This window comes from Cotesia glomerata, linkage group LG4 (genome assembly GCF_020080835.1).
Source record: "Cotesia glomerata isolate CgM1 linkage group LG4, MPM_Cglom_v2.3, whole genome shotgun sequence".
Taxonomy (NCBI): Eukaryota; Metazoa; Arthropoda; class Insecta; order Hymenoptera; family Braconidae; genus Cotesia; species Cotesia glomerata.
This window is the reverse complement of record NC_058161.1, coordinates 15,381,681-15,395,123: the sequence shown is the minus strand read 5'-3', so window position 1 is coordinate 15,395,123 and position 13,443 is coordinate 15,381,681. Positions and strand designations below refer to the sequence as shown.

The 13,443-nt window shown below is 26.8% G+C and overlaps 1 protein-coding gene across 4 annotated transcripts; it reads right to left on the bottom strand.

Moving 5' to 3' along the window:
- Window positions 1-11: 11 nt before the first annotated feature.
- LOC123262652 (rabphilin-1-like) lies at window positions 12-13,036 on the bottom strand. Of its 4 annotated transcripts, none has more exons than XR_006509009.1 (6): window positions 11,770-11,892; window positions 10,216-10,370; window positions 6,943-7,090; window positions 3,770-4,267; window positions 1,566-2,218; window positions 12-196 (listed from the first exon to the last, which is right to left on the bottom strand). XR_006509009.1 is itself a non-coding variant. In XM_044724960.1 (5 exons), the coding sequence occupies exons 2-5, from the start codon at window positions 10,302-10,304 to the stop codon at window positions 1,628-1,630; spliced, it is 1,326 nt and encodes a 441-aa protein (XP_044580895.1). In that variant the 5' UTR covers window positions 10,305-10,370; window positions 11,770-11,892; the 3' UTR covers window positions 795-1,627. The 4 variants fall into 4 exon arrangements, 1 of the variants encoding a protein (XP_044580895.1); XR_006509008.1 differs by lacking the exon at window positions 11,770-11,892 and adding an exon at window positions 12,998-13,036 and having other exon boundaries at window positions 14-174; XR_006509007.1 differs by having other exon boundaries at window positions 14-174; window positions 11,770-11,891.
- Between the last annotated feature and the right edge of the window lie 407 nt (window positions 13,037-13,443).

Below are 13,443 nucleotides of genomic sequence, written 5' to 3'. Positions count from 1 at the left end.
TTATTGACATTATTTGAGAACCAACGTAATTTCAAATTTCAAATTACATTTATTTTTATCATTCATTTGAAAGTATAACATAAGTATGCATAAAAAATTTATTTTTGAAGCTGTTTACAACTTTGTTGTTTAAAATCACTGTAGACCATATTCTTGCTTTTAAAAACGTCTCTCCTGAAATTTGTAAATAAATTACCTTGACAGGATATCTAAACTAATTATCAAAAATTATGACCACATCTAGGACAAAAGAACTAATTATTGACCAGGTAGCATACCAACTTGATTTTCAAAAATCTAGTAATTTAATTTTATATTCAGTACGTAGTTATTGGTTTTTAATTATACTTTAAATAAAAATTTGCGTATGCACATAAATATATGCAGTTGTCATAATAAAAAAAAAAAATACTTCACCGTATTTGATAAGTTAATTTATGATCAATTTATATAAAATTAAATACTTCATAATCAATAAATAAGTATTTGTCAAAACAATTTAATATCAAAGATTAATTATCAATCATTTTTGTTAGAAAAATCATGTTAAGGTAGTTGTCATGGTCAATATTGTCAAAAAATTAGAGATTATACGCGCCGCAAAAGTATATGAGCTTGTAGCTAAGTAATCCATAATTTTTACGCGACTATACCCGTGAAGACGCAACCTATACAATTGTTTCTGTCCGACTCAGTAGATATATACTTTTTCATAAATTGTTGAACTTTAATCCATTATTTATAAATAATTAAACGGTCAAAAATTTTTTTTTATTTTTTTTAAACTCACAACAAATACATTAAAAGACTATCAGTTTTTTGAAAGTTTCTGATAGTTAGTTTTTTTTTTTTTTTTTTTTATAACTAAGAAACTGGTACAGACTGCAGAGAGCGTATATGCGAATATCCAATTTTTAATTGAATTAATCTTGGGTTATAGGTGGTCAATCGACTTCAAATTATAAGGGTAATTGTATTATCATGTCTTTAATATATAGATAAAAATTTAGAATTTTCTGACGGTATGCCTTAACCACGACAACTACCTTAATTATTGAAATAATACTCTTGCCAACAATTGGTGTTGTAAATTATCTAATGTACTTAATATTAGGCTTTGGCAATTGATTTCAATAGAAGTACTGAAAATAATATTGTATCAGAGTACAAAACAACTTACAACAATACTGAAATAATTAACTTGTCAGTTAATATATTACCTAATGTTGAAACTATTATAGATTAAAAATAAAAGTTATTTATAAGTCTAATAAGCATAATACTACTGGTTAGTATTTGGAACACGGGCGGTCAATATTTAGTGCTTGATGGTCATTAGTCGGAGTAACGTTAATTATTATAATAAAATTTTTATTATTATGTTTTTTATACACAAAAGTATTATAGATTGTAAGTTGAAGTCATAAAAAAAGCATAACACTCGTTTCAGCTCATAAACTCTTCCACTAAATTTATAAATAATGTATTTATGTTCATTTTATCTAAACTGGTCAATATTTGGAGCCTTTGCCCTACGTAAAATACATGTAAGGGTAGTTACATACCTCTGCCTTGGAGATTCATTTTATTCCTATCTAGAAAATTAACTGAAAAGATCGATAACAGACTAATCGCTTAAGTCTTTTTTGTCATTAAAAAATTTTCTGCGATTAGATTTTTTTTTTGATTTTTTACTATTTACAGGTGACTTGGAAGAGATATCATTCTTGTATAATGATTCACTGTCAATTGATTCACTGCTATTAGATGAAAGATTTGTATAAAAAATTGAATTTTTGCTACTTGAAAGGGATTTTTCTTTTTGTTTTGACAAACGATTTGTTGATTTTGTCAGTGATAAAAGAGATGCTGATGATACAGGAGATGAAAGTAAAGTTGAAGATGAAGAAATAGACGGTTCACTTAATTGGTTATGAGGCGACAAATGAAATTGTAATTTATGTGGACTACTACTCTTCATTCTATCAATCTCAGTAAGAGCTGTAGCACTTTTGCGCTGAATCTCAATATCTACTTTGGTATCAAAATTTTGGCTTCGAGATAAATCGGGAAGATTTGAAGACAAACTATGTGAAAGGAATAAATTTGGTTGAGTAGAATTGTGAGTAGAATCCTCGTCTGAGGATGAATCTTGTTCGATCAGTTCAGTAGAGTTACTTAAAATTTTACACGTGCTTTTAATCTCACTCTGAGTTTTCTGAAAAATATAAAAAATTAAATTTTATTTTTAGGTTGATTTCTTTAGAAATCTATCTGTTGTAGCCGGTCTCATGTCGCAATTTTAAGAAAATTTTGTCATATGTTTCATTTATATATGTCTATATATGTATTTATGTGATATAACGCGTCATGTAAGCAGGATTACGCCCACAGTTCTTAACCGATTTTTATAAAATTTTGTGGGCTTATTCTGTGGATCAATACTAAGATCAAATTTAAAGATAAGCAAAATCGGCTGGTTAGTTTACGAGTTGTGGGTGTTTAAAAATTTTTTTTATTTTTAATAAATTTTGAATTTCGTATATTTTATGGAAATAATTTTCCAGGTGTAAAAGATAGATGAAATCTATCAAATTTATCTCAAACTTCATTTAATTACTTGTAATTTAAGCAATCATTCGTCTAGTTTTGATGATTTTTTCAATTAATTCCGTGATTTTGAAAATTTGAAAAAATTTTTCAATGAACGTATTTTGGCTCTTTTTCTTTAAATAATTTTTAAGCCGTAAAAATTAGCTTTAAACTATTAAATTTATTTTAAAGTTCACATGATTATCTTTAATTTAAGTTATTATTCGTCGACTTTTGATACTTTTTCCAATTTATTTCGTAATTGAGATAATTTTAAAAGAAATCAAGAATAAATGAATTTTTAGCTTTTATCATCAAATGACTTTCATCTGTTATAAATTCTATTTTTTAGGTAGATGTCTTTGAATATCTATTTGTTGTAGTCAGTCTTATATCGTTATTTGCAAAAATATAATAAAAAATAAATTTTAGGACATTATTGCCTTTTAATAACGTGTTTTGCACGCCTCATAGCGCGAAGCGCGTGAGGTTGTGCTTTATGCTCGACTCGTCAAGGTCAAGCAATTTTGTGATCTTTAAATGTCTCTATCATAACCATATTAATATTATCTATCATAACCACTTAAATTAAACCATCTTTTACTTTCTAAAATCATTTCATATAGCTATTTTGAAAAAAAAAACGTTTTGAAAAAAAATTTACGTGGACGTCCGGATGTCACCCCATTTTGGATGTAACAACTATTACTCCCGAACAAATTGATATTTCAAGACCGGACTTTTTTTATTAGTTTTAGAATGCGATGAACTGGGTCCGTATTTCATATCAGTAGCCTAGTTTACGTATTTTTTTTTTAAATTGAATTTTTATTAAAATTCATTACGATACAATCGTACAAAGACAAACAAATTTTTCTTATTTGTCACGTGAAAACTATGGCGCCACTTGATCAAGCTAGATTGCGTGCGCATATGACAAAAAAAAAGGGCGCTGATATTTAAAAAAAAAAAAATACTCTAAGAAATTACTTAATTATAATTTTTTTTTTTTTTTAATCAATTACACAATTTTTTTTTCTTAAAAAAGGATGAGCGTTATGAGGCGTGCACTTTTGGATTTTCCAAACTTTTTTTCAATATTCAAACAAGAAATATACCTATACATGTCAGGTGTGGTCGAATAGCGCTTTTTAGAGTTCAAAAAAATAACACTAACCTTTTTTTCTGGTAAAATATATTTGGGCAAGCTTTTGAAGAACCAAGCACCACTTTTTTTCCACATTTCTCGTGTTTCTGTACAAATACGACATAAAAAAATTTTAGTAGATACTTTAATTGGCTCATCATTTTCTGTTTCAATCATTGAAATATCAGATATTGAAGAAGCGGTAAAAAATTTCTTGTTTTTTATCCGTGATTTATTGTTAATTACTACTGTTGATATTGTTGTCTCAACTCCACATTTTTTGCAAACGTATTTGCAACAATCTTTGCATAAAATGGATCCACCTCCAAGGACAGTAAATTTTTCGCCACATAGAGCACAAGAACAAACACATCTTTTGCTACGTATGCATCTGTTTCCGCAACTCTTATCACTTGATCTTGTTGTATTAACAACTGTAACATTGCGCTTCATATTATCAAGACGTTCAACTAGTTTGCCAACTCGTTCTTGTTCTGATAAATCCAAAACTTCTGCTCGCTTAATAACCTAGTTCAAATTCAAAAGTTTTATTATTTCAAATATTAGTCAATTATAATTAATTTTAAATTTACTTATTAGTTAATTATATACATAGCGTAACTAATGCCCAAAGGGTGTGAAAAAAAATTTTTTTTCTCCAATTAACTTGGTAATTAATAAAAGTATCATTATATCAACCTGGTTGGAAAACGTAAAAAAAAATTTTTTTTGACTTACGCCTGTTTGGCTTGAAGAAAAAAAAAATTTTAAAGCCAAAAGGGCATATATGAAAAAATAATCAAAATAGCTTTTAAAGACCTCAAATCGTCGAGATTTAGAAAAAAAATTTTTGAAATTTTTAATTTTTCGTTAAAACAATTAAAAATTTCAAAAATTAAACTATGATAGTCTCGTGTAAAAACAAAATTGTCCAAAAAATGTCTTAAGGGGTTACATGGGTTTCACGGTTTCAAAAAATCGACTTTTTTTTTGGTCTTATTAAATTCTACATCTCTAGAATATTGTCCTAAAGTTTCAAATCGATCCGAATAATAGTTTCGGAGATACAGTTTTAAAAAGTTGCACCCTCAAGGCGCTATTGTATTGTCACTCAAAACTTTAAACGCGTTTTTCTCAAAACTATGTTTTCAAAAACGATACCCACGATTCCTCGAGAACTACTCAACCGATCTTGATGAAATTTTAGACAGGTCTTCGAGATATAATTTACAAGGTCTTGAACGGAAGATTTTTTTTTTTTTAACTTCCCGCTAAGAAAATCGAAGATTTTCAAAAATCGGGAAGTTATTGTTTTCACCCCGTTTTACAAAAATCGAGTTTTCATCAGATCTCGACGTTTGAAGGTCACAGGAAGCTTCCCTGAATATCCCCGCGAGGTTGTCACGGTGTCTGTATGTGTGTGTGTGTGTGTGTGTGTGTGTGAAAGTATGTGAACCGCTTATAACTTTTGAATGGCTTGACCGATTTCATCGTGGTTGGTGCCATTCGAAAGGGCTTGACCAAACTTAGATTTTGAAAACTATTTGGACCGATTCAGATCAATAGATTTTGAGAAATCTTCAAAAAACTGAAAAAAAAAATTTTTTCAAATGTGGTTTTTTTAGAATAACTTTTAAACAGCTTTATGGTTCAATTCCAAAAACTAATCAGCTCTTAACCTCGAAAAACCACGTCGATCGCCACCAGTCCGGTCAAAATCGGTTGATTCGTTCGAGAGATATCGTGAACGAAAGAAAACCGAAAAAAGTGTTTTTTCGGAATAACTCCGAAATTCCTAGCGCGATCAATTCAAAATTTAAAATTCTTTGTGAGGCTTGAAAAACTGCATCGAATGCTGCCAACCGCGTGAAAATCGGTTTATTCATTCAAAAGTTATTGCGGTTTAAAAATTCAAAAAATAGTGTCTTATCAAATCTCTATCAGACTTTTGAACTCGAAGAGCTCAAAAGCATAGGAAAGCAATCTCTTTGAGCTCGGAGAGCTCAAAATAACCCATAAATTGTATTTTTAAGCTCGAAGAGCTCAAAAACATCATTGGTGCAATTTTAAGCGCCTAAGTATGGAATTAGCGGGAAGTTGCAGGGATGGCCTTCAGGGTCAACCGTTTTCCTAATTTTTTTTTATTTACAACGATTTAAAAAAAAAAATATTCCGCGAAATTTAAGCCAAATTTTCAATTTTTTTGTAAAAACCTCTGCCAAATATCCAATTTTCATTTTTTTTTCTTCCGTTCAAGACCTAGTTTGAAGTCTTAACTAAAGCATATATTTTTTTTTTTGCACTTCAGATGATCCTACTAGGAGTTCTACTGATCACGCGAACGCATCTTTTTTCCGAGGGCTCGCCGGAAATGACGTCACATTAGCAGAGTTTTTAATATTTTTTTTTCAAAATTTCAATAATTCCTTAATAAACATGTATCTTCAAAACAGTATAAAGTTTGAATAGAATATTTCATTTTTTCTATTAAAAAAAATTGTTGAAAATAGGCCATTTTTTCCAGGAGGAAACCCATGTAACCCCTTATATTAAGTGTAGACATCCGAACGTGATACAATAAGAAAGATTTTTTGGACAATTCTTGGACATCAGATAAATAATCGGAAATTTTCAAATAGTGCATTTTCAGAATTTTTTTGTAAATTTTAAGTATTTTTTTATGATTTTCGGAATACTTCTAAGATAATTTAAGAATTAACGCGTTTTATTTTAAACAATTAAGTTAAAATTTTGTCCTTAAAATCTTATGTGGAAGATTTTTTGAATACAAATTAAAATACAAAAAATGTTTTGAAAACAAATTCGAAACATATTTAGAACAATTTTGGAACTTTTACAGGACATTTTTGAAACGATTTTTAAATGATTTAAGGAAGTGCTAATTTATTATTTTTTCACAGCTGTAGATTTGTCCTAAAGTGAATGGATAGAACATTTTTTCCATTCATTAATTGGTATTTGATTTTTCCACTCATTAAGTATTTAGTATTTGATCATATCATAACACTACTATTTTAAAATTTATTTAAAAAGTACCCAAACTATGTTTATTGTAGAAATAAAAATTTCTTACCATCAAAGTTCAAAAGTTAAAATTTATCAAATATAAAAATTTTTTTTCTATAAGCTATGTTCGGTAATTAGACTAATCCCTTTAAGAAAATAGTAAAAAGAGTAATTACCTCGATTATTCGTTTTTGTTCCTCTGATGTCAAAGCGGTTGATGAGGTTTGAGATCCATTATTAAGTGAAGGACAAGACGAATGACAAGCGTAATCATTATATCCACCGTCTAGAGTTAAGCTTTTTACTGACCATCCAGTTTTCAATCTATAATTTAATTAATTGTGATATTATTTATTTTATACTTATTCTTCACATAGTTAATCTTTTTTGGTTTAATAAATATTTAATCTCAAAGCGTACAATAATATTGAAATCAAGAGACACCTCATCATTTTTGTATTTTATTTTACAAAATAATTAGTACAAAGAACATATTTTTTAAATTGACTGCTCTACTTTTCTGTGACAACTTATTTATTTTAAAAAATCTTAAAATCTGTCTTCCGTGTAATATATGGGTCATTCTATTTCAATTCAATGACAATTTTTTGGCGACTCCCTTCGATTTCTTGATATTATTATTATTATAAATTTATAGATGCAAAAAAGTTATGAACATTTTAAAAATATTTCTTCAGAATCTCCAATTTTGGTACTATGGAGATAGAGAAGCTCAAAATTTAATGGATACTTTTTTTTTGGCATCTATAGCACATCAAAAAATCAAAAAAATTGAAGAGGTCACCGAGAAAACTTCGCTGAATTGATAAAAAATAATGACCCATATAAAATATTTATATGTAATATGTAAAAAGACAAAATTTATGTATCTTTATGGGGGCGTCCATAAATTACGTGAGGCATTTTTGAGAATTTTTTAACCCCCCCTCCCCCCTTGATAAGATTTCGTAAGATTTTCCTCAACTCCCTCCCCCCTCCCCTAATCTCACGCGAGATTATTCAAAATTTATGTTTTGGCTGTAAACGGGTTGGATTATTGAGAAAAAAAGTGCCATTCGGCTACACCCGACATGGATAGGTAGATTTCTTGTTTGAATATTGAAAAAAACACGTTATTAAAAGGCCGTAATGTCCTAAAATTTATTTTTTATTATATTTTTGCAAATAACGATATGAGACTGACTACAGCAAATAGATATTTAAAGACATCTACCTAAAAAATAGGATTTTTTACATATAAAAGTCATTTGATGATAAAAGCTAAAATTTAATTTATTATTGATTTTTTTTGAATTTTCTCAACTACGAAATAAATTGAAAAAAGTATTAAAAGTCGACGAACAATAGTTTAAACTGAAGATAATTAAACATATTATGATGAAATTGTATTAAAATTACGACATGAGACCGGCTACCACCGATAGATTTCTAAAGAAATCTATACCTAAAAAATTAGTGAATCCTATCGATCAATAATCAAATTAAACAATAGAGCGCTACTTTGCTGCTCTGCAGGGTTCAGACGAATACGACAAACACTATTGTGTCAAATTTGGCCATATTTTATTATAGAAATACTTTTTCACGCAATTTTACACTGTTTTCTGCTAGAGAAAAAATTACGTGATATTTGTTAAGATCCCCCCCTTCCTCCTAAGTGAGATTTGGTAAGATTTAGCATGATCCACTCCCCCCCTAGAACACCTCACGTAATTAATGGACGCCCCCTATTCCTGACGGCTTAATTTGAGAAAACATTTTTAACACTATAGAACTCTTTCCTTTCGTATACTTTCAAATACAATGATCCAAAGAAGTTTTCTTTCCCTCGTCGTTAAAATTTAAGCTCTCATGAAAAACAAATTTTTTCATTTTACAACTCAAAGAAAAGAATTTTAATGGAAGTTTTTCTTTTAAATTGAAAGAAAATTAAATTTGAAGGTGAGCGTTAATTTAATTTTCATGAACAGAGTGCTCAAAAGTTTAAAATGAAATTATTCAAGCAATTAAAAACAGTAGAGTGCTACTTTTCCAATATTCATAATTCTTTCGGGCCCGAAAAATTAAATTATGCTGAAAAATTAAATTATATAAAAAAAAAAGTTATGAAATTTTATCTGTGATCATAAAATTCGAATAAATAGATTTAAGAAGTCTAGATTACCTGATAAAAAAAATTTAAGGAAATAATATTTCAGCAATTGTACCAGTCAACTATTTGAGAGTCTTACTAAATTTTGAAACTAATTAGTCAATTAAATTTTAAATAATGCGATAAGAATTCGAAAAAATTTTTTTTCTATTTGTATTCTTTTCATAAAAGAAATATATTGACCAATTTACTCCAATCAGATCTAAGCTTTATATAAATATTTTTAATGCGTACACCCACACCTACGCCCACGAGTAGACGTCCATCTAAAAATAGTCAAAATATCTATTTAACTAACCCATAAAATACTGAGATTTTATAAATGAGTGATTTTAAAAAATCAAACTAATACACATCTCAATACATGAGAAATTATATTTTTTAATGAGCGATATTGTCATAAAAATTTAATTTGTTAAAAATTTTCAACAATTTCATTTCTTAGCTAAAAAAATCATAATTTTTCTTACAGTAACTTTCTTGTTGAAAAAAAAATTTTTCTAGATTTGGGAATAAACAATTTTAGATAAAAAGCCACAAGTTGTATTTCTTAAATTGTTTTTTTTTTTTTTTTTTTGTAAATTAAAAAAACTTTTTTTCAACAAGAAATTTACATTAAGAAAAATTTTTATTTCTTCGGCTAAGAAATAAAATTATTGAAACTTTCTAATAAATTGATTTCTTATTACAACATTGCTCATTTTTCTCAAAAAAAATTTTTCTTTCTTAGTGTACCAATGAATTTCTAAACTTTTTTAATTATCCACAATAAATAATTAAAAAAAAAAAAAAAAAAAAAAAAAAAAAAAATTTCATTTAAAAATAATTAAAAATTTACTAATAGTTTATTCTTATATTAGTACAATAAAATTTATAATTATACCTAGTACAAATTTACGCATTGAAATTTCTATACAGTAAAATTTGTATCATTTTAACGCTCTATTATTTTAGCTCCTAATGAATTTCAAGCCTTGATGTATTGATTTTAGAAAATTTTACTGTATATAATATTTTGATACATTAAAGCTAGACCGTAGTAATTGTATTTTCTGAAATTTTATTGTTCTAATAATTGTTTTAATTAACTATTAGAAAGCTTTCGCGATCGCTAATAATATATTATTTTTTAGAAACTTGTATTTAACTAGTTTATTGGATTCAGAAAATTTCATTCGATTTTAAAATTTATTTAAGACGTAATTAGAAAAATACATTTACTACGGCCTACCCTCAATTGTGATATTTTTGTAGAATGAATAATAAAAAAATTTACTTTGCTCGTAGTGCCAATTGACGATCACTTGGACAGACCCATTTAGGATTTTGACTCCTCGAACTTTTCGATATGTATTGAGAATCCATTTCCAGAAAATTTTATCATTCCTTTTATATCGTAACCATCAATTTATTTCTTATAGCTTCTTGAAACTATTAAAAAAGATATTAAGTAAAATCTGAAGGTATAAATATTAATGCGTAAACTAAAAAAAAAAAAAAAAAAAAAAAAAAAAAAAAAAAAAAAAAATCCAAGCAATATTTCTTAATACTTCCCCGTGTAAAAAAAATTGTCCCAAAAATATCCCAAGCGTGGGACATCCAAACGTGACACAATTTGGGACATTTTTGGGACAATTTTGGGACATCTTAAAAAAAATTAAAAATTTTAAAATAGTGCGTTTAAGTAATTTTTCGTCGATTTTAGGTATTTTTTTGAAGATTTTCAAAAGACTTCACAATTTCATGACAATTTTACTACAATTTTAAACGGTTTTTAAATGATTTTGAAGAAGATAATTTATTTTTGCACAGCTGTAGATTTGTCTAGAAATTAATGGATGAAACATTTATTGAACATTTTTGGGACAATTTTAGGACATTTTTAGGACAATTTTAGGACATTTTCGGAACATTTTTTAAATATTTTTAGGACAATTTTGAACGTTTTTCAAATAATTAAAAAAAAAAAAAACAATTTATTTGTGCACGGTTGTAGATTTGTCCTAAAATTAATAGATGAAAAATTTTAGGACATTTTTGGGACAACTTGAGGACAGTTTGTTGTAGAAACATTACAGAATTGTCCCAAAAATGTCCTAAAGTTGTCCCAAAAATGTCCTAAAGTTGTCCCAAAAATGTCCTCAAGTTGTCCCAAAAATGTCCTAAAATTTTTCATCTATTAATTTTAGGACAAATCTACAACCGTGCAAAAATAAATTGTTTTTTTTTTAATTATTTGAAAAACGTTCAAAATTGTCCTCGAAATATTAAAAAAATGTTCCGAAAATGTCCTAAAATTGTCCCAAAAATGTTCAATAAATGTTTCATCCATTAATTTCTAGACAAATCTACAGCTGTGCAAAAATAAATTATCTTCTTCAAAATCATTTAAAAACCGTTTAAAATTGTAGTAAAATTGTCATGAAATTGTGAAAATCTTCAAAAAAATACCTAAAATCGACGAAAAATTACTTAAACGCACTATTTTAAAATTTTTAATTTTTTTTTTGAGATGTCCCAAAATTGTCCCAAAAATGTCCCAAATTGTGTCACGTTTGGATGTCTCACGCTTGGGACATTTTTGGGACAATTTTTTTTTACACGGGTCTTTGAAAAATGGATAACTAGGAAATTAGATAACTAGGAAATGGATAACTAGAAAAATAGGAAAAATAGATAAGATACAATTTTAAAAGGTCGCTAAAAAAATTTTTGAAATTAAAAAAAAGATTTTTTTTTATGGCTAAAAAATAATCCCATAACAAACTAAATAAAATGATCAACAGATCTCGATATACTTTTAGTTAATTGAAGTGGTTGGAAAGCTTACATGCAACACATTTCCATTTATGTCAGTTTGGGCTGACCTAATATTAACACGCACATATGTAGGTCAATTCGAGTTAAATCAACGATTTTTTTTTCGACGAATTTTTTTAATGTATTGATAGTTTTATTGCTCATTAATTTTAATTTTTTAATGAAAATTTTATGAAAATTAATTTAGGAGATATTCGATGGCTTAAAAAAATTTTCTTTTAAATAAATTATGGCTAAAAAAATTAAAAAAAAAAAACTAACATGTAGAAATTAAAAAAATTAAAAATGCAATTTTTTAAAAATAATTTTTCGCAAGAAATTTATTTGTTAAAAAAAATTAGAAAATGGTCAAATGCCAGCTAACATAAAATTTTTCATTAACTGCTAAGATTGATATTTTTTTTAATTCACTAATAGTTGAATTAAATTTTTTAATGCAAAATATTTCTACAAAAAAAATTAAATTGAATTAGTTAATACAAAATATTTTTGTTAAAATAATAACTTTAACAGTTAACGCAAGATGCGTTGCATTAAAAAATTAAATTTACTTTATGCAATAATTTTATATAAAAAATTTCACAATCCTGAGTTGGAACTCTAATTTGTAAAAAAAAAACTCTTCTAAAAGATTGTATAAATGTTATTAAAAAAAATATATTAATAGTTCACAAGTTATATATTGTTAATTTTGTACTGAGGATGATTCGTTTCTTGTAAAAATCAAAATAAATAAAATTTTATTTCTTCGCATCTAAAATTTAAAATCGAACATCAAAATCACTCCTAAAGTATTTACATAAAATAGTAAAAAAGATTTTTCTGCAAGATCTATAATTATAATAAAATACGTTACTCCCCGATTTTTTATACTTTCATGCCTATTATTATTTCTTATCAATTTATACATATCCTGTTAGTAATTGGCGTAAGTGCCGCACCATAACAGCTGTTACCATTTCTATTTATAATATTTTTTTTTTACCTAAACAATGTTAATTTTATTTTTATCATTGAAAGATATAATATTATAGTTAAGTATTTATTTATCACGAGAAAAAAAATAATACTGAGTATTCTTCCGTTATGTTCTGATAACTATAATAATTACGATTAATTAACAAGTTTTCAGCCATTTTTTTAATATTTAATAAAAAAATTAAATAATTTATCTAAACAAACAAATTTTACTAGGATCTATTTGTAAAAATAAAATTTTTTTTAAAGTTAATACGAACCAAGCAGTTTTCGGCGATTGAAAAAATTATCCTTGGAGTAAAAAAAATTTTTTACTTATTAAGAAAATAATTGCTGTACTACATATCGCTTAGTTTAATTAAAAAAAAATATTTTTTACACAAAAATTATACTTTAAACAAACCAAATTTTCATAATTTTCGAAGGATATTGTAAAATTTTATATTTTTAAATTCAATAAAAAAAATTCTATTTTTAATACTATTGAGCAATGATTGACACTTGTAATTTATTACTATATAATTTTTTTATATTTCTCTGAAAGAGGAGCCTACTTTGAGCTACTCTTGATCAGAATACACTCGGATCGACAGGTGGCTGTTCTTACTACGATGTCATGAAAGCTCTTCTTTCCAAACGCGCATTCGCACTCAACGCTTAGTTGAGAAATGCTTTTATTGTCAAGTTTGTAACACATATAATGTGA

Excerpts from the sequence above, each read along its gene's own strand:
- LOC123262652 (XM_044724960.1), bottom strand. The coding sequence starts at position 10,304 with ATGGATTCTCAATACATATCGAAAAGTTCGAGGAGTCAAAATCCTAAA. Across the intron at positions 7,091-10,215 it reads CAATTGGCACTACGAGCAAA|ATTGAAAACTGGATGGTCAG; the intron begins GTAAATTTTTTT and ends ATTAAATTATAG. Across the intron at positions 2,219-3,769 it reads ATATTTTACCAGAAAAAAAG|AAAACTCAGAGTGAGATTAA; the intron begins GTTAGTGTTATT and ends TATATTTTTCAG.